Here is a 23,636-nt window from a genome sequence, read left to right as displayed (position 1 = left end):
GGACGTACATTTGCAGATGATTTTGTGGTTTCCTAGGGGACGAGGATAAAAGAGCATTAGTGAAGCGTATTATCTTGTCATACCTTACATGCTGTAGAAATGATCCTATTGTTACCATTAAAGCGCCTGAACACCACCATTAGGTGCCCTGAAAATGAAACAAGTGGTCATTTTTAACGGAAAAACTCAAAATTTAAACACGGTAAGGGAGAGCCGTGGCAACTTTAAATGCTGCAATCATTTTGGAATTTTTTTTTTTTCTAAGAAAAATACTGCAAGTAAAACAAAAAGACATGACAGGTATTTTTATTTTTATACAATATGAATGGTAAACAGGGTTCATAGACGTCCCTATACATACATAAAAATATATGTATGTTTGTATGCGTATCAAGTTGTGTTTTATGCAACATTAATATGAGACTAACAATAAAAATAAGCTGCATTTTGTTCCTAAAGATTTTAATATTTGGCATTTAAGAAAATAATGCTCAAATTCTTAAACATAAAAACATCATCAACAACACAACAAGATGAAGTTATGAAGTAATTGTAATTACTGTTTCCATATACTAAATGACATAAATAACACTAACATCTCCTGGTGACCAAAATAAATCAAAGTTCTCATGTCATGCCAACTGACAAAAGTGTAATAAACTCTACATTACAGCCCTGATATCAACGACAACGCTGAAAGTAAATAAAAATTAAAACAAAAACAAACAAAACAAAGAGAAATACTTTGAGATTTAGAAGAAAAAGTTAGTACCTTTGACAAAAACAACCTAAACAAAGTCTTTAGTGCTCAACAAACGTCAACATTTCTTCACTGCATAAACATATATGCACATATAATTTAATTAATCCGTTCAGTTTTCTGATTGAATTAGATGTGTGCAAATATTTGATCCAAAGATCAGATTTTTTTCTCCCAAAATTTCCATAAACAAACCTTTTTTCGCACTGGCACACACTCCTGACCTTACAGTCAAATCTGGAGGTCAGAGGTCAAAAATCTAACAGTAACTGCAAACAAACAACCATTTTAACTGTAGTGAAATTACTACTTTGTTAAAACACTTTTAAATAATAATTAAAAAATGCTTGTAACAATTGTAATCTCCGCCTAATTCCAAATACTTTGATCATCTGACTAGTTAGTGGTTAGTGTTTCAATGTAAAAACACTTTTAAGTAGAGCAGAAATAAACTGGAACAGATAAAAGATTTCACAAATCGTTGTTTTGCTAGTTCTGCATGTGTTCCTGCCTTTTGTGTGCCTTTATGCAAAAAAATCAGAACAACCTTAAGCACTTTTTGCCTTGATGTTCTGTAGAAAGTAAAACTGCATGTTTAAAAAATATCTTCAGACCAACCTTCATTTGCATGTTGATGTAAATAATGCCAGGAATAATCTGTATTATTATGTTGCTTTTATTAAACTTTATTAGTAGTGCTCTAGTGCAAAGACAGCGTCAGGTATGAGATTAAACTGTAGTGCATACATACTGTGGCTCATAATATAGTGTGAATTGGTGTCAGGATGACAGCCATGAGGAATATGGGTAAACTATTTTGATTGCAGCAGAATTTAGGGAGCTATCGTCCATAAAGTTTGACTCCAGAACATCTGAGCAGCCAGGCAATCCCATCCAGAAGGCCTGACAGCGATTCCGCCACTGTATCCTGCACCTGATTACGAACAAAAAGAAACACAGGTTGAGAATGAACCACAACCTGACAGCGAATAGATGCAGAAGACTCTCAGCTGGTTAAAGAATAAACAATTACCATCCAGCGATTAGACAGCTGGGGGAGGCCAAGCCTCTGCGCCATATAAACACATGGAGTTCGACATCTGGATGCACTAGTTTCTTCTACTTGCTCTCTGGAGATGCAGGAGAGCACCAGCAGAGGCTTGGACATGGAATCCTCAACGCAGTTCAGCACAGCTCTAATCTGGGCCACCTCAGACTTCCCGTCACCTGCTAAACAAACAGCTTCCATAAAAAATAATGAACATCTACAATGTTAAAAAGAAGCCAACCCCCCCAAAACTGGAGCTGTAATAAAAAACAAAGACCTGTTTCTCTCACCTTTACCAGGCTCTGCATTAGCTACATAAATGAAGCCATCCACCACTTGGCACACCTGCTGCACCTGAGGAGCGGGGCTGTATAGGGGACAGCCTGAATCATCGGTTCCTTCCACGACAAACAGCTTATTACTGATGCTCTGCTGCTCCAGCCTGGCTCTTTCTCTCTCTGCCCTACGGACACAAACTCACAAGGTTTAATAGCTTAAGCAGTTCTCATACTGACATGCAAAAAAAAAGTAAAACGTTATAAGGAATTGCAACTCATGTAGCGACGTTGTCAATACAATTCTTACCTGTTTGTTGAATACAGAGTTAGGATGTTAAATTTGTGTTGGTTGTTGAACATGTAGCTGATCCCTGAGCCAATGCCTAGGGAAAACAAGAAATTAAAGGTGTCTTGAACTGATTTAATTCATTTTTGAGTATCTTGGTTGCCAGTAACTAGCAAGCTGGGCCAATACTCCCACCAAGTGGTGAATTACTACTACTACAAGTCAAATTATTTTTTTGTTTTAATAAATTCTTCACTTTGTCATGATGTGATCCAGTATTAAACCTATCCTATTTTCAGGTTTGCACACCAAATCCCACTGCCAATGTGTGAGACTTTGCAGCTGAGTTGTAAAGAGTTTTAATTTTGTTATGATACTCATAATGTGAAAAAAAAAAACCTAAAAACTAAAAAAAGAAAATCGGTGTCAGCCCACCATTTATCTGTCTGTTTGGCGTGCCGGACACAGGCAGCAGGTCAGGGGCATGCATGAGCCTGGTGACTAAAGAGACATCTAACTGCTCCATCCCAGGACCAAACATGGCGTAGCGAGGCTCAGATGAGGGGACCAGATACTGAAGAAACGAGGTCACAAGCTGATATGCTGGCCGGGAAGGTAACCACTGCTGTCGGCAGGACGGGCAACCTTTCAGGTACCTGCAGATGCAAAATGGGGATTCAGAAACCTCCGTCGTAAGCTGTTACTGACTGACCTAAAGGAATACAAATGCTCACTCTGACATGTAGTCAAACTTCAGTTCCTTGTGTTTTTCTTCCCCTTCTTCTCGATCATCCAAGCTCTTGTCTTCACTGACCAGCGGAGCATCCAGCAGCTCCAGGTTGGGCATGCTCAGATAATCAATGGAGGACCAATGTGGCATGTCCCGCAACAGGAAGTACCTCCACATTAATGGGTCTCTCACCATGGCTCTCCAGTACTGACTGGTGGCTCCCAGTTTGCAGATGTCCACCGGAGAGAGAAAGGTCATGATCAGGAACTGGACGTCCACCTACAAGAAGACGAATATGTATGTTAGCTTCGTTATTGTAGTTTATAACAGATGTAGAGCCTGAACTGAAAACGTGGATGTGACATTTTATTAATATTGTTCCTCACGTGTAAGACTTTAATTGTTCTTCATCTGAACAACTGGCTCTAAACGTTACAACTCAGGTTACGAACTTCTGCTTTTTCTGAAGAATTGTCATTTTCATTAAAACAGTGACAATCTGCTGACGCGCCGGAATGCTTCCTGAGGAGATCTGCAGGAGTAAAACGACCGATGCCGAGTAGTCAGAGCCAGGAGAAATCCCTAACTTGCGTCAATCACTGCTAGGACAGCAGTTGCCATGGTTACCCAAATACCAACATCCTGCGCAGAGAAGAACAACAAAGCTGAAGCACAGCAGAGACGTAGGTGATGGGCCTGCAAGTTGTACGGTTTCACATTTTTTAAACATTGGACGAAAACCACAAAATTTACTTCAAAGTGTTATAAATGGTAAGATTTTAAAAAGCCCGGGTTAACAGTGAAAGTCAGCTGCAAGATTAAATTCCAGAAAAGTTGGATGTTTTTTTTTGTTGTTGTTATTTTTTAAAACCTAATAAAAAAACTGACTTTTTTTTCCTCTCAGAGACTTTTGTATGGGTGACTGCCATATGTGAAGAAGATCAGGATTTCGGAAACATGTCTTTTTCCAGGAGTTCTCTGATTATTTCAACAGGAAAATGTAAAATCTGTAAGATGACTTACGATGGTGTGGATTAATAATCACAATGAAACATTTGGCCCGTTGTAAAGAAAAAAATTAGACGACAACCAACAAAAATACACAGATTTTTCTTACAGTGTTCTTAACAACGGGTCAGATTGTTTTCCACAGCCAGAGTTTTAATGAATATCATTTGTCACAACTTTTATTTTGGAGGGGCCACAGATGCTGGCAGTCTGAGTCTCCCCCTCTCTGTAAAATGAACAGAGAATAAATGACATTATGGTGTTTTAGGTAACAAAAACTCCTCATTGTGGCTGATTATTCCCGTGATTTTCAAGATGTTTGCTCTTTTTATTAAAAAGTTAAAGAGGGATACAGATTGTGAGGTGCAGCACCTGATTACTATTTTTAATATCAATGATAAACAACTTTTAATAATAAAATTATACATCTTGTTTCAGTCATACATAAAATAAATACCACTGTAAATTACTTAGTGACATATTACTACTGATCTAACTTTCCATTGATAAAAATGAGCATAAAAGCACACATCACACCTGAAGCAGTACATTGTACATTTAATGGAAGAGTGACTCTTTCCAAAAACATTTATATCGTGCAGAGAGCAAAATAAGAACCAACTTCCTTCAACAACCAAGGCTGATTTGTACTTCACTTACCGGTAAAGTGTCCAAATATCCCGGCTGTGGTTCATCTCCTCCTGCGTCAACAGGCATCAAATCACTTCTGGCAACTTTCTCTGGAAAATATCGATCCCTGAAGCGTCTGAAGCTGCGGATCACCACAGACTCCAGCTGCTGGATCGTCTCAGACATGCCTCCGAAAATAAAATACAATCCAACGAGAAAACAACTCGCAGCACTCCGAGAAACCGTGAGAGAAACAACAAACTTGACGTTTCCTGATCTTCCGTGACTTCCTCATCAGTGGAAGTTTGGAGGGATTGTGGGTAATGTAGTTGAGCAACAAAAATGAGTCAGCCTTCCATTAAAACGCAGCTTTTTAAAAATACAGAAAAAAAGGTGAGACTATTTTACTTGAAACAATGCATGTGTTTATTGTCAACAAGGACATAAAAAACAGAAAACATTTTATTTTTTTCCCCCAAAAAAACAACAACGTTTCTCAATTGTTACACTAATTATGTTATTCAAGTGGAGTATAAGGAAAACTTAAACTTTTAAAACATTTAAAACCAGTCATCAGTTTTTAAACACTTTTTTCTTTTACCTTTTCTGTTTAGACTGTAAACACATGTCACCCTGTTATATCTTAAAAATGTAAATATGGCATCAAAACAATAAATAAAACATTACTGTGCAATGTCTGACATCCGGCTGGATTAACTTTAAACTTCTAATAATCATAAAAATTAAAGATGGTCATTTTCTTAAAAATAATATCCTTTTAATAATATTAATGTTATTATAACACATTCTTAGAGCAAAACAAGTGCCCCAGGCAACAGTCTGGAATCAGAATGATAACTGCTTTATCAGCAGAATAGGATAAACGATTACTGAGCAGCTTTTCTTTTAGCCTTTATTTAACACCTAGTTTTATTTCCTCTCATTCATCTGCTTTGTCTGGGGACCTTTTGGCATAAGATTATGTAGCCTATAGACACTCGCCTCAAAACAACTCCTTCACGTCCACTTGCTGCCTGAACCTCTCCGCAACCTTCACATTGCATCCCTTATGAAGGGATCCATTCGTACTGGGAATTGACAAGTCTGAATACTGAACTTAGATCTGTGTCTGAGGGCATCTTTAACAGAGGGACAATTTATTTATTGTAAAATACTTAGGATTTCCTTGGCGTTTTCTGTGCTCCAGCCCTGGCCTTGCAGAGGGCCCTCACAAGCACAAACGTATTTGTTCAGGATCTGAGTACCAATGTCCCGAAACTGGAGGCAGTCTTCTTTGGGGTCTGCGGTTTCGGCGTTGCAATCTTCGTACTTGACTGCCCAGAAACACATTTCCCCAATGTACATCATCGTTAGCAGGTGGGTGTCTGAGAAGATGCCTGTTGGGAAGCAGGTGGATGAGCAGGGCGAAATAAAAAAGGCACTTTGATTCGGTTTTCGTCTGAGTCAAAGATGGCACACTTGCCTTCAGATAACATGCTTGCTGTGGCGCTGTCGTGGAGCACCACCCCATCACTGAGCTTCACAGAGTTTCTCACTTGCAGCATCCGCATCAGATAGCGAATGCCTTCCTGAATACACTGGGTCAAAATGTGCATTAGTATGTGTATCAGTAAATGTCTAGGAAAAACCTAAAACATCTTTAACAAATATAAATTCACATCAACATCATCAGTAAAGCAAAAACGAATGAGTGCATCTAGACCACTGCAGTGTGGTACCTTAAGGAATGTGTCCTTGTTTTTCTTGATCCACTGTTTCCGTTGATGAAGAGTGTGACAGTACATATACAGCAGAGCTCCACGTCTCCAGTAGAGGCATTCTAACAGCTCCGTGCCCAACACAGACTGCACCTATATAGATATTTATAAAAAGATATTAATTGTGCTGTTGCCTGGTGATACAATAATGTTATTAAACTGCATATCAAGCTGTTCAGTATGAAGAAATTTAAAAAGGATGAAAAGATTCTTATAAGAATTACTCAAAGTAGAATATAAAAATCGTCTTGCACTGCTAAATGTTTCCTCCCTAAACAGTTACTTATAAACTATAAGCCCACCTCTTGTCCCGGTGTAAGTCTTGCCACCAAAACTTCTGGCTCAGTTAGGTCTTGCAGCAGCTGCTGAATTTTAAACGGTGAGCAGTCCTCAGGGAACTCCTGGTCGACCAGTTTGTTCTCCTCATAAAAAGTGATGTCAAGAATCACCTAGATCACAAAAAAGACAAATACGGACGCACGTGCAACATTTAGCTAACCGTTGAAACACGTCAAATTCAAAACATCAGGGATCTTACAGATGTACTAGCTGCTAGGAAGTTGTAGAAAGAAAAACCTGGCATGTGGTGTTAAATGAACATGGACATGGTCAAAGTTCCACCTTCTTGGTTTGTCCTAAAATAATTAAGTTAAAATTAAATCATTTTTCCCAGACTCCCAGCCCGGTGTGTGTTTTGTTCCACCTCCTTGATTTGATAGCAACAATGCATTGTGAATGCAGTAAACACCTCAGTAAGCTTACAAGATCCTCCAACTACTGACTAAATGAATAGACAGACATGTTCCAAACATTTAATCCCAATTTGGGTTAGATTGCACCGTCCTTACCTGGACCACACACCACCCAACATGTTGTCTGCTCATATCCTATTATCATATGATGGCACCATTTAGTTGCAAGAAAACAAGCTAATTCATAGATTTTTGGGAGGTTTAAGTTTTGTTATTTAGAAGAGTGAAATATGTGTTTATGTGTATGACATCAAACCCTACTTTTATCCTAATGTGTCATATAAATACAGCTCTTTTTGTTAGTCATAAATCATTCTTTCTCAGACGTGTATCAAGCTTTCACCATTTGCAGTTTTAACAATTTGTTAATCACGTAAATGCTTATAACCAAATTGTTAGGTAGTTATGCATTTAATGAGGCGTCATGTCATCAAATACCTGTGTGTAATCCTGAAGCAGCTTGGAAAGGTTGCTGCTCTCTTCTCCTTGTCTGTAAAAAGTTTTCAACTTGTCTAATATTGCAGAGGCATTCTGTAAGTAGTCATCATCTATGGAGAAACGACAGTACATCATTCAGGGTGCAAATTTTGAAGGCCGGAGCTTAAATATTTTATATATATAATTTATCACAAGCGTACTGACTCACTTATCCGTTCACCATATGGTGACAGGCGTGGTAAAAAAAATCAACTAAAATTGTCAGCGTTTTTACATTAAAGAGTAATAAAACCTTAAAACTAATATCAGCAGAAGAAGTGAATATTATTTACATCAGTTTGTCTAAGGTATTTCAGTTGACAGCGTTAGCCGTTAACTCGAAAACCGACATTTTTCAAATCCGATCACGAATTACTGACTAAATTCTGTTACGACGTGCCTAAAATACATATAGCTAACATTCGCTGTGGTTGCGATTTGTCAAAATACACGGTTTTGCCGGACAACAGCTGTTGCTATGGCTGCAAGCTAACGCCTGTGTTGAGTTAGCTAGTTTGCTGGTTGGCTGGCAGGACAAAGATAATTTATGCTGCGTACGAGAATTAACAAGAGCGTCGCGCTAAAGAGCGTCTTCTTTTCATGCGTACCTTGCTTTTCAGCTTTCAGGCTTGAGCACTTGATGTCTAGCTCAAATATTCGTCTTTCCAACTCAAATCCTTGTCGCCTGTAGTCGTCTGCCATGACTAAAAAGTATTTGTCACGTGAGCGAAGGATTAGTCACGTGTTCATAGAACGTCAGTGGGTTGCGCTCCTTTTCTGGTTTGCCAGCGTATGACCGGGGTGAAAGTGAAGACAGGCGGCGTGGGTAATTTCCTCTGAATGGAGGATAAATGTGTACAGGCGGTTGACAAAAGAACCGTGGCTGATTTACAACATTTTATACTACTCAGCAGACCCACTGGCTTTATTTATTATTTCAGGGCTAGTTCGATTTTTATGTTAGAGGTTTGTAGCATCCGGCGTTGCGGGTGAATGGACAGTTACAGTCTGTTTATAAATGGGGCGGACCCAGTAACAATGGTATGTCCGTGCATAGCACTGGACCAAAAATAAATCGTAAACACGTATAATTAAATTTATTAAAAGTATTTTTAACCTAATTTGTCACATTAGCTCTATCAGCGTATGCTTTCAAATTGCATTGACGTTACACTAGCCAGCTTGCCGCCCAGTAAATAGCGTAGTGGCAGTGACAGGGTTAAATGCAAATTAGACACTCATGCCTTTGTAAACCTCCAGCAGTTAGACGCCGACCAATGTCGTGAGCTAGTTGGGCTACTGTCCACGTTTTATGACCTTTCCATTTGATATCAGCTGCCTTGGAAATTTCACATTGCCCCTCGCCTTATTTCACCCTGCGTGTAGCTCCAAAACATGGCGGCCCTCAAAGCTTTTTGCAGAGCAGAGAAAGCACTCTTCGAAAACCTCGCAGGTCTTCGCAGAACCAAATTAAACTTCGCTAGCCAGCAGTTAAGCAAGGTCTGTATTCGAACAGTCAAGTTATTGCCTCGCAGGAGAAAAGAAAATGCGTGTCTGAAATGGCTGGGCAAGAACAATATATGTTGTCAGGAAGGACATGCTTAGGAAGTTGTGTTTTACACATTGTTTACGTGTTGATTATGATTTCGTCCACGTGTTGTGTTCTCAAACAGCACAAACCAGACAACTTTTATTGGACTTAAATATGCATCGAGACATTCTGAGGCTTATTGTGATTGATTTAACCCATTATCATGTCATGCCTAAGATCCCTAGTAGTTTCCAGCAGCTGAGTCACTGTTTGTCGTGCAAATAGTGAGAAAACACAACAAATGCCTTGCCTGAATTCGACCTTCACAGGTATAATTTTATGAATGTTTTATTATTAATTATAGATTTGAGCCTTCAGCTCAGCTGTGTGGCACTTTTGGCTGCAAACATGATTTAATTCAGTAGTTATTTTATTCTTCCACTCCCCTGCACAGACTAAACTGGCTTAATAAACATATTTACAACCTGCTCATTGCCTTAGGCTTTTAAAGTTTTAAACCTCAGTCTGTTCATCTGGAAGCGCCTGTTTGAAGTGCAGCCTTTATTTTGTTCCAGTTTATTTATGTTTAGAGATCAATTCACCTTCCTCATTACCTGCTCTACCTTTTTGCAGACCTGTGGCTGTTACTTTTCCACCTCCAGCCTCAGAAGCTCAAAGTTCTACTCAGATCCCGCCGAGGCAGTAAAAGACATCCCCAACGGAGCCACCATTCTGGTTGGAGGTAAAAATGAATCAGTTCAACAAAGAGGCGCCACAGTTTGTGTGATGGCTATATGTACAGATCGGCGCAGGTGAAACGCAGTCACTGGTCAGATTAAAAACTGATACTTCGTCACAGAAGAATGGCATTCATCGTGCTGGTCCATTAACATCCGAACACGGAACGCGCACAAACTCCACACCTCTTATTTATAGTCAGGGTTCAGAGTGACATTGTTAAACATTTTCCACTGTGTCACACTCCTGTCTGAAAGGACAAACACCCGTACAGAAAACAGACTGAGCGTCAAATTAGAAAGCTTGACACTGCATCCACGGGAGCAGAATGTATAATGTTTTGATCCAAGTTCACTGGACTTTGGGTTTTTAGACGAGCTATATGTGTATTTACACTACAAATCTGCCATGTCCTTAATCAAATAAGTTAAAGTTCAACCTGAAGTCAGCACAATGATTTGTTGCTTGCTGCATATATATATATATATATATATATATATATATATATATATATATATATTTTTTTTTGTGTGTGTTGTTTTGCGTCATTATTTATTCTTTATATTCCAATGCAGGTTTTGGGTTATGTGGTATCCCAGAAAATCTGATCAACAATTTATTAAAAACTGGAGTCAAAGGTCTCACTGCAATCAGTAACAATGCAGGGTAAGTGTGAATGAATGAACAGAAGCATTTGTTTTTTCATGGGAGTTTGATTTACAGTGACATAAATGTTGTGTTGGGCAAAAAGAGAAATGTATAATTTAAACAGTTCCATGAGGTCATTTGCTCCAGGGGAAGTCACGTGCTCTAACTAAAGTGCGTACTCATGAATAAACATGAACATCAGGACTAAGGCTTGTAGAAAATAAAAAAAAATCTTCTGTTTTCTTTGTGAAGTTGCAGATTAAAAGCTGACAGCTTCTTATTCAATTCCATTAATCATATTTTGAGCATGTTGAAGATAGTTTTTGCTTCGCGACTTGTGATAATCAGTACGTACCCTGATACTTCCAGAGTGCATACTTGGTACCTAAAGGGACTCGGCTGCGTTCCGAAGCGAAAACATAGCAAATAATCGAAGCGTACAAACGCTCAAATTACATTCCAAAACATTTTGAACAAGAACTACAATGCGGCCCCTGCTTCCCCAACGTTAAACCTTTTTGTCGACTTGTCATTTATTCAACACAGTGACTTAATTGAACCCATAAGGTTTAATAATGTTTGTTGTGTGTTTTCATCAGAGTGGACAACTTCGGCCTGGGCCTGTTGCTCCAGACGAAGCAGATCAAGAGGATGATTTCCTCATATGTTGGAGAAAATGCAGAGTTTGAGAGGCAGTATTTGTCAGGGGAGCTGGAGGTGGAACTAACGCCACAGGTTGGTTATAACACACACACACCACATAATTTGTGCATCATTAGTTAAATAATTAATGGAACCAGCCCATGAATATTCACGTTTACAACCCAAATTCATTCTTAGAGTCAAACAATCAAATCATAAATCTAATTTTTGTATATAGTCAGTCATAAACTTACAGAGACATTGATGGGTTCAGTGATGAAGCACATGTTGGGTTTCTCTTCCACAGTTGTCCCATAATTCTCCTGAATGTATGGCTTTACTTTCATACACTATGGCTCTGCACGTTGCTTGATTCTCAGTCAGCTTCTGGTCCATTCAACATCTCTACGAAAGTGGATTTGATGAGGATTGGAGGCAGAGTGGGACTCAGGGCTGTAGATGTGTGCATTGCAGGTTCAGTTCAAGGTTTTAGCATCCAGCTCCCCTGGTGAAAATGAATCTTCTTCACTTGGTTTAAAATCCGTCACTTCTTTTCCACAGGGTACTCTTGCGGAGAGGATCAGAGCCGGAGGTGCTGGAGTTCCGGCCTTTTTCACACCCACTGGCTATGGCACTCTGATCCAGGAGGGAGGCTCTCCTATTAAGTACAACAAAGATGGCAGCATTGCCATTGCGAGTGAAAAGAGAGAGGTGAGAGCGCTGTCACCCCTGCTGCGGCACCTTTAACCTAGTAAACAACGTAGCAATGCAGGGGCCATTTTTTGTGTACAGAGAGTCGGGAGGTGTGGCTGAACTAGAATCTGGTTTAGAAAAGTTTCTGTATCCTCACCTTTATATCAGAACAAAGGGCTTTGGTGTAACCTGGTGTTATCTACTCTAACAATAAAATCCAGTTACCTTGTACTCTCACAATGGCCACAGCTCACAGTAACAACATTTGTGTTTATAACTCAAGACTTTAAGTAACACAAAAACCTATGAGAAAAGCTTATGTTGTTGAGAACCCTTAATAGAAAAAAATGCACGAAAACAGGAGTGAAACAGGAGGAGTGAACTGTTGTAATATTTTTATGCGAGTTTTCTCCGCCTGAAGTGGTATTTCGCTTTTATCTAAATAACATTCAGGTCAAATGTTATTTAGATCATTAATTGTCCAACAACAACCAGGTAATTTAGCAACAAGTCTTTAACCGTGTTTGGAGACATTTGTTCTTTTTTTGCAAAAGTTACCAGGGGGAACCGATTATTTCAGCCGTCTGAAATAATCGGTTCCCCCTCTAAAACATGGGACAAAAATAATTTACCAAAAAGTCCTTAACTGTGTTTATTCCTCTCATCATGGACAACAAGTCCTGTGAATTTGGAGACATTTATTCTTTTTTTGCAAAAGTTANCCCCCTCTAAAACACAGGACAAAAATAATTTACCAACAACTCCTTACCTGTGTTTATTCCTCTGTATTATGATATTATTAGCACATTTTATTTTGAAAAGAATTACGTTTTTTTTGTTATTTTAATGAGAAATATTTGCCCCTCTAAACAATTCTGTTAATAGATAAGTCATTATTTATGGAGACGCAGGGGGAACCGTATCTGATGGGGGAACGGGCAATGTGGGACTCGAAGTAACAGCAGCAACTCGAGCACATTGCTGCCCCCTATATGTCAAGAGGACAAATAACACCTTTTCTGTTTAAATTGCCAACCCGCCACAGTGGCGTGTGTGTTGATCAAATTCACCCGCCACTTCAAATATTTACCCGCATTTAGCCGGTGGCGGGTGCTAATTTCCACCCCTGGTTAGGAGTGACTTTAACTTAAATTTAACCTCTGCTGCGTCCTAAAGCCCTGATCTGAGACCCACCCTGAACAGAAAAGCTATGAAAAACATTTTCTTGTTCTAACTCTACAATTAGTGCAACAAGTCTTTTTACATTTTGTGCATCTATTGTCTGATACATGTTTCCATTCAAATCCCTGAATTTTCTTTATTTGTCTTTTACAAATGTAACCCGTTTCTCCCCCCTTTGGGAATGACGTGCGCAGGTGCGGGAGTTCAACGGCAGGCACTACATCATGGAGAAAGCCATCACTGGAGATTTTGCCCTGGTCAAGGCTTGGAAAGCTGACAAGGCCGGAAACATTGTTTTTAGGTAATTGAATAAATGATGAACAGTCAAAAATGTCAAGGGGTTCTGCCTTGTTGTGATGAGGCAAAAAAAAACAAAAACCCCAACAACCCTGCAACAGATTCAGCTCCTTCCTGGCTTAGCTCCATTTTCTGAATTCCAACAGCCATCTGGCAGACTGTCAGCCTTTTCTTCAGGTCATTCTTGCCGTGTATGTAAGTGCTAAAAATAAGTGGGTACATGCTGGCGACTGTTGGAAAGAGAAGATTCTTGTAAATCAGTCAATGCAAAGCCCTTTATGCCGCGGTGACCTCAGCAGGTCTGATCACCACAAACAATTAAATCTGAACAAACAAAACTGAGGCAATTCAATTGTCATGCATTCTGGGCTTTAAAAGCTAATGACTTATTGAAGATGACCTAGACATACTTAAAAAACAGTGTAAAATAGTAATTTTGTTCTATATATCAAATTTGGGTTAAAGTTTAAGAAAAAGAAATTGAGACGAGTTAAACGTATACATATGTAAGGAACACAATTCAAGAGAGTGGAAATAAGCCAGATGAATAATTCTGTCTGTTTATAGATGTCTGTCAGTTAGGATGTTTTATGTTAAGTATCCATCTGTTGTAAATAATTTAACTAATTCAATGCATGAGACTGATTATATATGCGTATCAATGGTGCAGTTACATATTTTCTCCACAAGGGAGCAGTGTTCTGCAGTAAACTACCAACTTATTCTGATCGTTGTATGCTGTATGTCACAACAAAACATTCAAAGAACTACTTGTCTGAGATTTGTTTGTTTAAATATCTTCTTAAACTATGTTTGTTTTGATATTATATCTTTTTTGTCTTTGTCTGTGACAGGAAGACAGCCAGAAACTTCAACCAGCCCATGTGCAAAGCAGCCAAAACCACTATTGTCGAGGTACGCACACATGTTGACAGAATGTAATTATTTAATCTCTGTTTGGAACACAGCTTTTTATAAATTAGTATCCTATCATAAAATAAAAAGTGTCATTCAAAAACATCTATTATTATTATCCATCCATCCATCCATCCATTCTCTTCCGCTTATCCGGGGTCGGGTCGCGGGGACAGCAGCCTAAGCAGGGAGACCCAGACTTCCCTCTCCCCAGCCACTTGGGCCAGCTCCTCCGGGGGAATCCCAAGGCGTTCCCAGGCCAGCCGAGAAACATAGTCCCTCCAGCGTGTCCTGGGTCTTCCTCTGGGCCTCCTCCCGGTGGGACGTGCCCAGAACACCTCACCAGGGAGGCGTCCAGGAGGCATCCTCACCAGATGCCCGAGCCACCTCAACTGGCTTATTATTTTTTTTTTACGTAGACCTTGACTTGATACATAGTAACCCCTGAGGGTGACTTCTGCCTAAAATGTTTTCTGTAACATCCCTAAGATTATTAAAGGGGTTAAACCCTGACCTCTGTGACGTCTGATCCATGGGTCAAAATGATGTCTCAAGCTCCCTGAACCACACTTTCACAATCTGAGCCCAATAACTGCTGGCTTATCATTCCGTGTGAGATAATTCTTTAAAAAAAAAAAAAAACTAAATCAGCCCACACTGGTTTTTCAGATATGAGAATCTACTCACTGCATCATTTGCACAAAATATAAAAACTTGCAACCTTTTAAGAAAGTGGGTGTAATTTATGGGAATGAATATTCTTCATCTGAACACCTCAGTACACTAAAACTGCAGGGCAACAAAGCATCGGAAGCTCATTAAGAAAACTGAAAAAGTTTTTTTTTTGCCTCTTAGTTAATTTAAGTCTTGAGGATGGTACAGAAAAATACATATATGGCATAAGACAGAACTCTTACGGTTGTTAGATTAAGTGCTTGTGGCTTGAGAGTTTCTTTGGGAACTTAAAATAATTAATATTCCACTGAATTTAAGCTGTAGTCCTTGGGTATTAAGAGAAAACAGACGTTTTATTACTCGGTGGTAAATAATAGAGAATGTTGTGTCATCTCTGAGCTGTCCATGATATAACTGATTTCAGTCTGTCTGGGTTTCCACTTGTCTAGGTTTTGACAGTTAAGAATTGTCATCAGCCTTTTCCTCTGTGTGTGTGTGTCTCCTGTTCAGCTCTTACACACAAACACCTTCACACCTCCCATATAGACTCCGCTTGATTCAGAGAACAGCAGGAAGAAAAAACGCGCGTGTGAAAAGAAAAAAAAACAACAACATAAAATAAGGAACACTTTCTGAAAATAAATTGGGAGGCTGAGGTCTCATAAACCTGAATTCCACAAAGAACATTTTCAATTATTTCATGCATGCCGAGCCTGAGATTTGGGCTGCTGTTGATTAGAAACGTCTGAAAACAAATGAGGAAAGTAAATTGTGTCACTGTGGAGCTGTTCTGGACTTATCATTGTAAACCAAATTTTCTGGTTGTTCAACCACAAAGTCTCCTTATTAATTGGAACAACTTCTTGATTTCAGCTATTTAGTGTCATTCTTATGACAGTGCTGCTGTGGTCCCAGTCATGTCACTTATGGCTTAATAGATTGTGGGAGTCTGTGCAGTTATGAAACTAAAATAGATTTTATTTTCTTTCCTCTAGGAGAAAAATAAGCAGGTTTGGTGCAAAGAAACATCTCTGGGTGATATGTGCTGTAATGCTTTGCATCATGAAGATAATCATAAAGCAGTTTAACATATAAGGAAATTACAGCTCTTAATATTTACACGTTTACCCGTAAATGTTAATGGATTCAAAGTCTTCTGCTCGAGCTGTTTTTTTAGAAGAAAGGGAAAGAAACGACTGAAATGGATCAGAGAACCAGTTTGCTTTGAGCCCCTCCCCAATGTCCAGGTGGATTTTACAGGTTGTTTTTTTTTTTCTGCCATTTCTGCTTCCAAACAGCCCCAAACAGCAGGAGTAAAAGGTGAAAAGTGGAGAACGGATGACATAATTTGAAAGAGGTTTAAATCCCACAAAATCGCAGGTTTTTACGATGTTTGATGCACTCCACTAAAAGTCTGAGCAAAGTTACAACTACAAACAGCCTCTGCAAAATCTTTAGGACTGAGAAATACATACTAGGACTTACAGAATAAAAAACAACCCTTTTTCTTTCATCGACATGTGTTCTTTATTTATAACAGAATACTAGATGTGTGTAGCCTAAAGAAATGCTGTTATAATCATTGAATCACTTCAAAAGACACAAAAACAAAATTCTTATTTTAGGAGACTTTGGTTTTGATCAGTTGAACTGTTTTGAACTCTAAATTGATTTAATTAGTTTGAATTTAATTTTTGCCAGCATTAAGGAGAGACGGCAGCAGCATTGAAAGTTGTCTTTTGAAGATTTTGCACTTTTCTCCTCATCATTTCCCAAACTGTCATCCGTGTTTCAGCTAATTGCTCAGATTGGACGGGGCAAAAGTTGCTGAGGTGCAAAAGTTATACGGTTCAGACAGATACACTTTCCTCTTTAACTGTAAGTTTTATTCGTACTTACGGGATTGATGGGAAATAAGTCTGCTGTTTTACTTCAAAGCAAAGGTTTAAAAGTTCAAATATTTAAAAAATTGGACATTTTTTTTTTTTTAGTCACCCCTCAAAAGCCACCTGTTTATTTTCACATCCAGCACGTTTTTTTTTTTTTTTTTTTTTTTTTTTTTTTTTTTTTTTTTTTTTTTTACATGTTTTTAATCTTACAAGCCACACAGGGCTTATTTCTTTGTCCTGCACAAATTCTAGCCTGATAAAAACATTTAGTAAAAATGCTTTTGTGTTTTGACCCACGACATTTTCCCAAGAGAAGCTGAAACCGCTGACTGCTTCTCCCTGTGAGATACATCTGCTCTGAGCAGAGAGCAAAACACTGAACTTGTAATCATATATATTCTGTGCTGCCAGATAATACTTCAGTTTGAGTGAATTTCTCTTAATGCTACAAGTCTACTTCACTTTAACTCTGACACTTAGGAATTCACAGACTTTTTAAATATAGTGATTAGTAGATTCTTGGCATTGAAAAGCATTTGGAGGATATGCTGCAAATCCATCGCCTTTATCTGTCCTTGCGTAGAAAATGTATTTGCTCTCGGTGGACGTTTTGTGTGTTTTATTTCAATTGCATGGGCGAACTAGAACAAACCTTTTGTTTCAAGAAAGGAACAAGTACTTTGTTCCATCATCTTCGAGTGAGAACAAGAGTACTTCTGAACGGGAGACGACTAATTTATGTCCTGTGCAGATCTGCGCCCGTGATTACAACAGCCTCGTGTTGGCTTTCAGCTCTAATCACCTTCCATCTCGTTCAGACTCACTCGTGTGTGTGTGTGTGTGTCTGCACGTGTACACACACTTAAAACTGCATCCTCTTGACGTTTTGCACTACATACAAAGGGCGATTTTTTTCGGGGGAAAAAGACTACTTGTTGTGAAATTTAGTCCTGATTCTGGTGGAAAGTGTGAGTATTTGGTCACAGTCTAGAGCATCTAAAGTGTTTTTGTACAGGTTAAATACATATGAACATGAGAAGAATTCAGATAATGTGTTTTTCCTCTGTGTGTGTGTGTGTGTGTTGGTCCACTTGTGTGTTTCCTGTCTGTAGCATTGACAAAATATCCTATGAGCCAGCGGACATAATCTGTTGAAACTCTCAGAAAGAAATCATTAGATGTACATCTACAACTGATTAACTTTTGGAGTCAACCATATACAAGATGGCAGCCACAGCTAAGCAACCTTAGCAATCACAAAATTGGCTATAACTCAGCCAGTTTTACAGATATTGAGCTAAAATCTGGTGTGGTAGTAGCTTTAACACATTCTCTGAGTTCAATCAGATCTCACAAGATCTTCCAATAATGCATGAGGTCCTGCATGTTTGCAGGTTTGACCAAAACAGCTATGACTCCATTCCATCTCAGCACAAGTCTAATCTAAAACTTAGTCTAAAACTCTAAAACAGCAATTGACTCCTTTAAGGACTGCTAGGCCTGGACATACTGTTTAATGTGTTTGTTTGACCTTTGACACCTACACAGCACAATACAAACAGCAGGGTTTGACAGAGTTCAGGAAATATGATCTTGTTTGTGCATCTTTATGTTAAAAATCAAGCTTTTTTAAAATTAGACTCCACACAATGCTGAGCATATAACATTCGCCATCATCAGATTAGGATTAACTCCTATCAGTGAGCAAAATGGAACCATTGATGGTAACTGCACTTGGAGTTATTGGCCGGCGCTTACGACCTTGTGGCGTGAATTCTACTTTATGGTACCTGTTTTATGGCGCTGCAGGTAGCGTGAACATTATCTATAACAAGTTATTCAGGACTATAAAGTGATAGGGCCTGTGCTGTAATACCCATTAAAAACCTTTTATCTCTGACAGTGATGCAGTTACTGTCTCTGCAAAGATAAATTTTTTTCTTTAGGATTCAAAGCGTGCCTCGCCATAAATTTAGCCATTTGTCAATATTGACCCTGCTGTCTCAGAGCACTGGTTAAATAACCAGCAGACATTATCAGATGTGTTTGAATCTGGTGATTCAACATGCTGCCCAGCAGTACGGTCTTAGACAATCAAGAGCCTTTTGTTGAACCAGATTTAATCTGTCGTTTTAGTTTGTATGCAGCCAGGCAAGCTTTAATTTATCAAGGACAATTAGTGGTTGTCAGAGGATGAAAAACATCAAAGTATTGCAAAGGGAGCCAGACAGGACTGATCGAAATTTGTGAAAAATCTAATGTGAACCCTGTCACCCTCTCATGTTTGAGTCAGAAGACCACCATTTCAAAAAAGACAGGCTGTCTATTGTTTTTTTTTTTTATCTTATCCATCCAGATTATGCAAATTTAAGGTCTTAAAAAAGTCTTATAGCTCACTTTAAGATTAGGTTCTGTATTCAGAAGCAGTGAAATGCCACATCTTTTCATTTTGAGCCTGGATTTCTTAAAATGCTATATTGTGCAGAATTTTTAAAAAGTCAAGTGTCCAAATGTTTGTAATATTTATTTAAACTAATAACATAAGTAAGATTTTAGCGCAGAAACAACAAGTCAAGTCATCGAAACTTGGTCATTCTATTTCATGATAAGAAATCCCTTCCTACACAAATGAATCAACATAAATACCTTTTTTTTTAATTATTAATGTTGTTGACCTGTTTTTTGTCGTGTTTGCTTGATATCTCGATCCACGGATCTGTTTCTTTCTAACGTCGAAACTCCAAGCGTTCGGAAAAAGTGTCAGAGAACAAGATGACACGAAAGAAAATCACACAAAAGTAAATTACCAGATCATCACCAGAGCCCGCCATAGTTGCCAGGCAACCAAACCCTGTAATTCAATTGTTCAATGTTCCACAGTATCCAGCTGGCCGAGTTATTCCCGTGTCGCAGGTACATCTAAAGATCCCAGTGCGTTGTGGGAGTTGAAGCGCCGGAGACTGAATCAAGCCGGTGGTCTCTGGCATTATTCAGCTGTCAGTGAAATGACTCAGTTGTTGCCTTGTGACAATGCAAGACATTCGTATGGGTGTTGGTGTGCTCACCAATCATCCAGACATGCACGAGTTGAATAAATGTATACTTAGGAGTGCTTTGGTCTTTTGACAAAACAAGAGCTCTAATTGGATATGAATGACCTCCATCCTGAGTGTTTCAGCGTCAGCCTCCCACTCTACAATTGTGTGGAAAACAAAAAAAAAAACAGTTTTTATTCAGACCTTAAGCAAGATATTCTTTTATCCTTTGTCTTATCAGTGTTCCACCAAAAAAAGGCAAAATAATATAGATTATAAAAGTCTAGGTTGTAATCATTGAACTTTTTGTGGCTTATGTTTTAAGTTTTGTTGGTCACTCCAATTTTATCTTTCTATCAAAGTCTCCTCTTTACTCACCACAGTAGTCTTTCAGTGGCACAGAATATCTTGGGTTTTGTTTGGCCATTGCTGTAATTTCAATTACAATTAATATTTTTTTTAAAGTTTATTTAATATTTCTTGTGTAGCCTTTCTAAATTTGTTTGACCTGCTCTTTTTTTGTCTTTCTCTTTGAGCCTCAGTAAACCCATTAATGTTGGCAAATTATTAAATAGCCACATTTCTTTTCTCTGCCCCCTCCTGTCCAAGCAGTTCAATTAATTAACTTTGGTGTGTGTAAAATCTGCAGTGTGCTCGTTCCCTTTCTTTTTTTGTAAGCTGTGGTTTGTGATGAGCTGAGTGCTCTCGGTAATCACCTTTCTCAGTCAGATTTGGATCCTCACCTCAACACGTACTTTTAAACTAAAGAGTTAAATGAGTACTCTGGTGCACACATTTGAAATATATATTTTCCTAAATTTGTGATTAGGCAAACAGTATAAAGCACATGGGCTCAATAAACCTTGGGCTTCCCTGTCAGTTTGTCCCTGCGGCTTTTTTTTTTTTTTTTGCATTTTAGATGTGAAAAGTAAAAACTGTTATTCATTTAAGAAATGTTTTTTAATTACTTTTGTAATAAAGTACTACTGGTGCTGCATTTATGTTTTTTATCAGTAACCACACAGTTCTCCTGCCTAAAAGCACCAATGGTGCAGAAGTTTTCATTTTCGAAAATGATTAGATTTGCTACAAAATCTTTACGGATTTAAAGACAAATTCACTTTTAGGATGTCATATAAGTGCTTGTTGTAAGCAAATGTATGTAAAATCTCTCCCTACTCCAGAAACATTGTTTTTTAAGTTCCACTTTTTCAGATCTTGCCAAAGAAAATTGTGGTAATTGTAGGACTTGATAGGCTTCAACTACAGTAAATTGCTGCAATGTCAAAGGAGCGATGAATATAAAAGCCTTTCATATCCGCGTATCAAGTGCCTAAATGCTCGCTTGTCTGAATCTAAAAGGAAGACAGCTCCGTTGGTCACAGTGACTCAGGATTGCACTCACACACCCGTTTAGCAATGAATTCCAAAGATGTTACACTCCACATCCGTTCATGATTGTTAAGCCTAATAGTGCTCGGTTAAATCGGTTGTAGCCTTGGAGGAGGTTCAACAAACACAACTAAAAGGTGTGCCCAAGAAAGAACCAGCTACGCTGTTATACAGCAAACCATCTCATTTTTGAAGATTTGCTGATAAACTGTTTCAGATACATTTGGATTGTTGAATCTTGTGCAGACACTGGTGCACACAGTTCTGAGGGATATAATCATATGACTTTCCAGCTATTGAAGATTCAGTGCTAGATTGAGTCAAACAGGCTCTCTGATTCATGTTTCATTTTACAGCTTATCGTAATAAGCATTAATGACTTGATCGGCTTGCTGTTGCTTCAGATGCATCTTCCAGTACATAAGAGTGCATGTTTTGACTGTCTTATATGGAACTCTACATTACTAAGGCTGGCAGTGATGTCTCAAGAAGTAAGTTGACATAGACCTAAATTCAGGTGCGATGCTGACATTTACTGAAGGCTTATGTTAAAGCTAACAATACACCGCTAAGAATTATTAATAAGCTATAGGTCAGTGTAGGACTTCTGAGGCAGAAAACATGGCAGACAGTATAAAAGGATGAAGCAGTAAAAAGGAACAACAGATTTGCTGCTCACTGTTACAACCTGAATATCTGAGCTTATCTTTCTTACAGCTGGTTGTTTCTTGAATCTAATGCATAGTGAGCGCAGTCAACATCTTATGAAATTTGACCCCTCTCGCTGCATCTAAGCCGTCTATTGGAGTCTGCTCTAAAGGCACATGGCGCAGAATGCTTTATTGTGTCATTTCAATAAAAAAAATTATTTTTAGTTCTGTTTATGCTGTCAGGGTTAGCAGTGGCTGGCTGTCACCTAGTTTCTGGGTCCCGTTAAGGCAGTCGAGTTTCTGCTGCGAGGGAACAGATTGCTCGTGATGTCAGTATTTTGGGTTGGAGGACAGAACCCAAGCTGATCTCTGAAAGGGACAACAGAGCATGGCCAAGTGCCCACACATGCACACACAATGGGGAGAAGATGGAAAAGCTAAAAATACACACATTAATGAGAGTGTGGTGTTGCTGTCACTTTGTTTCCTGTAGCCACACTATCTTTTCCTTCTGATCTCCTCCCTGTTGAATTTCAGTGCTTGAACACACAAAATGCAGACAGTGATGGAATATATACTCAGATAGCCTCAATCAAACCTTTTACACACACACTTTAAAATCAGGCATGTGCTGCAACCTCTAGGAGCTGCTAGGTTATAGCACCATTATTCTTTAGGCTTGGCAAAAGTATATAGTACAATAGCCATAATTTGGCTTAAATCTGATGAATTGCTTGTATGGTGACTTCTTGTCCTCAAGTCAGTTTGTCAGTGTTCACCCACAGAGCGTTAAGTTAGTTTCCTGCCTACAGATTGGTACCTGGACATCAGTGTGTTAGCCACAAATTGGAAAACTGGGTGTGGATCGTTATGGGGGGTGGGTGGGTAAGAGGTGATTTGCAGTAGGGGAGGGGAGGCTCTTTCTATGGAAAATGTTTGGGGAAAAAATGGAGTTAAATAATGAAATTAAGGTCCAGTTTGAGATATTTTTATGTGTAATAGCCTGTCCTTTAGTCACCACCCTTGGAAACAAATTGAACTTAATTATTTTTTGTTAAACATGTAACATGCATGTTGGGGGTAATTGACATTTTAATAATGAACTGACATTATTTATACTAAACTCTATTTGTCCTTTGGTGACCTGGCTGCTGAAAAATGGCAAAAAAAAATTAGGATTATATCCACATCTTACTGTACTATTACACAAGGATATAAAACAGTAAACTCTGTTACATTCACATATAATATATTATAAAAAATTATTCAGAACAGTAATACTAAGCATCAATTTATATTACATGTTTAAGACGTTGTCAGTGTTAACTATCAGATTGCTGAGGATTAAATTTTTGACTCAGATGTTAAATCGATAATTTAGACTCAGTTCAGCTGTCCATGTCTCACGCTGTCCTACATAAACCCATATTATTGGTCCCAGTCTGGTTGGTTTGGGTCTGATCATCCTGAATGTTAGTGTTAACTCACACACGTAATCCGCTGCTGTCACATTAACAAACACAGATCAGCCAAGAGTTTCTGCGGCTCCCGATCAGAGAAACCCCGAAGATGACCCGTCTTCGTTATCAGTAACAAACTTTC

At 38.7% G+C, this 23,636-nt stretch overlaps 3 protein-coding genes across 5 annotated transcripts in view; 1 reads left to right on the top strand and 2 right to left on the bottom strand.

Annotated features, from left to right (window-relative positions):
- Positions 1-289: 289 nt before the first annotated feature.
- On the bottom strand, positions 290-5,036 carry fbxo4 (F-box protein 4). 3 transcript variants are annotated; one of them, XM_037978877.1, is made up of 8 exons: positions 4,771-4,906; positions 3,489-3,744; positions 3,107-3,381; positions 2,808-3,028; positions 2,394-2,469; positions 2,099-2,271; positions 1,794-1,990; positions 290-1,694 (listed from the first exon to the last, which is right to left on the bottom strand). In XM_037978877.1, the coding sequence occupies exons 3-8, from the start codon at positions 3,358-3,360 to the stop codon at positions 1,602-1,604; spliced, it is 1,014 nt and encodes a 337-aa protein (XP_037834805.1). In that variant the 5' UTR covers positions 3,361-3,381; positions 3,489-3,744; positions 4,771-4,906; the 3' UTR covers positions 290-1,601. The 3 variants fall into 3 exon arrangements, with proteins under 3 accessions (XP_037834805.1, XP_017286775.1, XP_017286773.1); XM_017431286.3 differs by lacking the exon at positions 3,489-3,744 and having other exon boundaries at positions 1,794-1,987; positions 4,771-5,036; XM_017431284.3 differs by lacking the exon at positions 3,489-3,744 and having other exon boundaries at positions 4,771-5,035.
- A 106-nt stretch (positions 5,037-5,142) lies between these two features.
- Positions 5,143-8,504, bottom strand: lg1h5orf51 (linkage group 1 C5orf51 homolog). Its single transcript, XM_017431310.3, has 6 exons — positions 8,356-8,504; positions 7,709-7,818; positions 6,821-6,967; positions 6,480-6,611; positions 6,224-6,338; positions 5,143-6,137 (listed from the first exon to the last, which is right to left on the bottom strand). Exons 1-6 carry the CDS (start codon positions 8,447-8,449, stop codon positions 5,902-5,904), a joined length of 834 nt encoding a protein of 277 aa, XP_017286799.1. The 5' UTR covers positions 8,450-8,504; the 3' UTR covers positions 5,143-5,901.
- A 475-nt stretch (positions 8,505-8,979) lies between these two features.
- Positions 8,980-23,636, top strand: part of oxct1a (3-oxoacid CoA transferase 1a) — a 41,163-nt gene continuing 26,506 nt past the window's right edge. Inside the window, exons 1-7 of the mRNA XM_017431309.3 lie at positions 8,980-9,247; positions 9,912-10,020; positions 10,592-10,682; positions 11,264-11,399; positions 11,868-12,017; positions 13,376-13,482; positions 14,333-14,393. Coding sequence (XP_017286798.1) covers positions 9,143-9,247; positions 9,912-10,020; positions 10,592-10,682; positions 11,264-11,399; positions 11,868-12,017; positions 13,376-13,482; positions 14,333-14,393 — 759 coding nt within the window. The 5' untranslated portion in view covers positions 8,980-9,142. The remainder of the gene's footprint in view (positions 9,248-9,911; positions 10,021-10,591; positions 10,683-11,263; positions 11,400-11,867; positions 12,018-13,375; positions 13,483-14,332; positions 14,394-23,636) is intronic.

The sequence above is a fragment of the Kryptolebias marmoratus genome, linkage group LG1 (assembly GCF_001649575.2).
Source record: "Kryptolebias marmoratus isolate JLee-2015 linkage group LG1, ASM164957v2, whole genome shotgun sequence".
Lineage (NCBI taxonomy): Eukaryota > Metazoa > Chordata > Actinopteri > Cyprinodontiformes > Rivulidae > Kryptolebias > Kryptolebias marmoratus.
This window is presented reverse-complemented; position numbering and strand designations above follow the sequence as displayed.

Excerpts from the sequence above, each read along its gene's own strand:
- fbxo4 (XM_017431284.3), bottom strand. The coding sequence starts at position 4,926 with ATGTCTGAGACGATCCAGCAGCTGGAGTCTGTGGTGATCCGCAGCTTC. Across the intron at positions 3,382-4,770 it reads GATATTTGGACACTTTACCG|GTGGACGTCCAGTTCCTGAT; the intron begins GTAAGTGAAGTA and ends GTCTTCTTGTAG. Across the intron at positions 1,991-2,098 it reads TAATGCAGAGCCTGGTAAAG|CAGGTGACGGGAAGTCTGAG; the intron begins GTGAGAGAAACA and ends CTGTTTGTTTAG.
- lg1h5orf51 (XM_017431310.3), bottom strand. The coding sequence starts at position 8,449 with ATGGCAGACGACTACAGGCGACAAGGATTTGAGTTGGAAAGACGAATA. Across the intron at positions 6,968-7,708 it reads TGCTTCAGGATTACACACAG|GTGATTCTTGACATCACTTT; the intron begins GTATTTGATGAC and ends TTTGTGATCTAG. Across the intron at positions 6,138-6,223 it reads AGCAAGCATGTTATCTGAAG|GCATCTTCTCAGACACCCAC; the intron begins GCAAGTGTGCCA and ends GCTTCCCAACAG.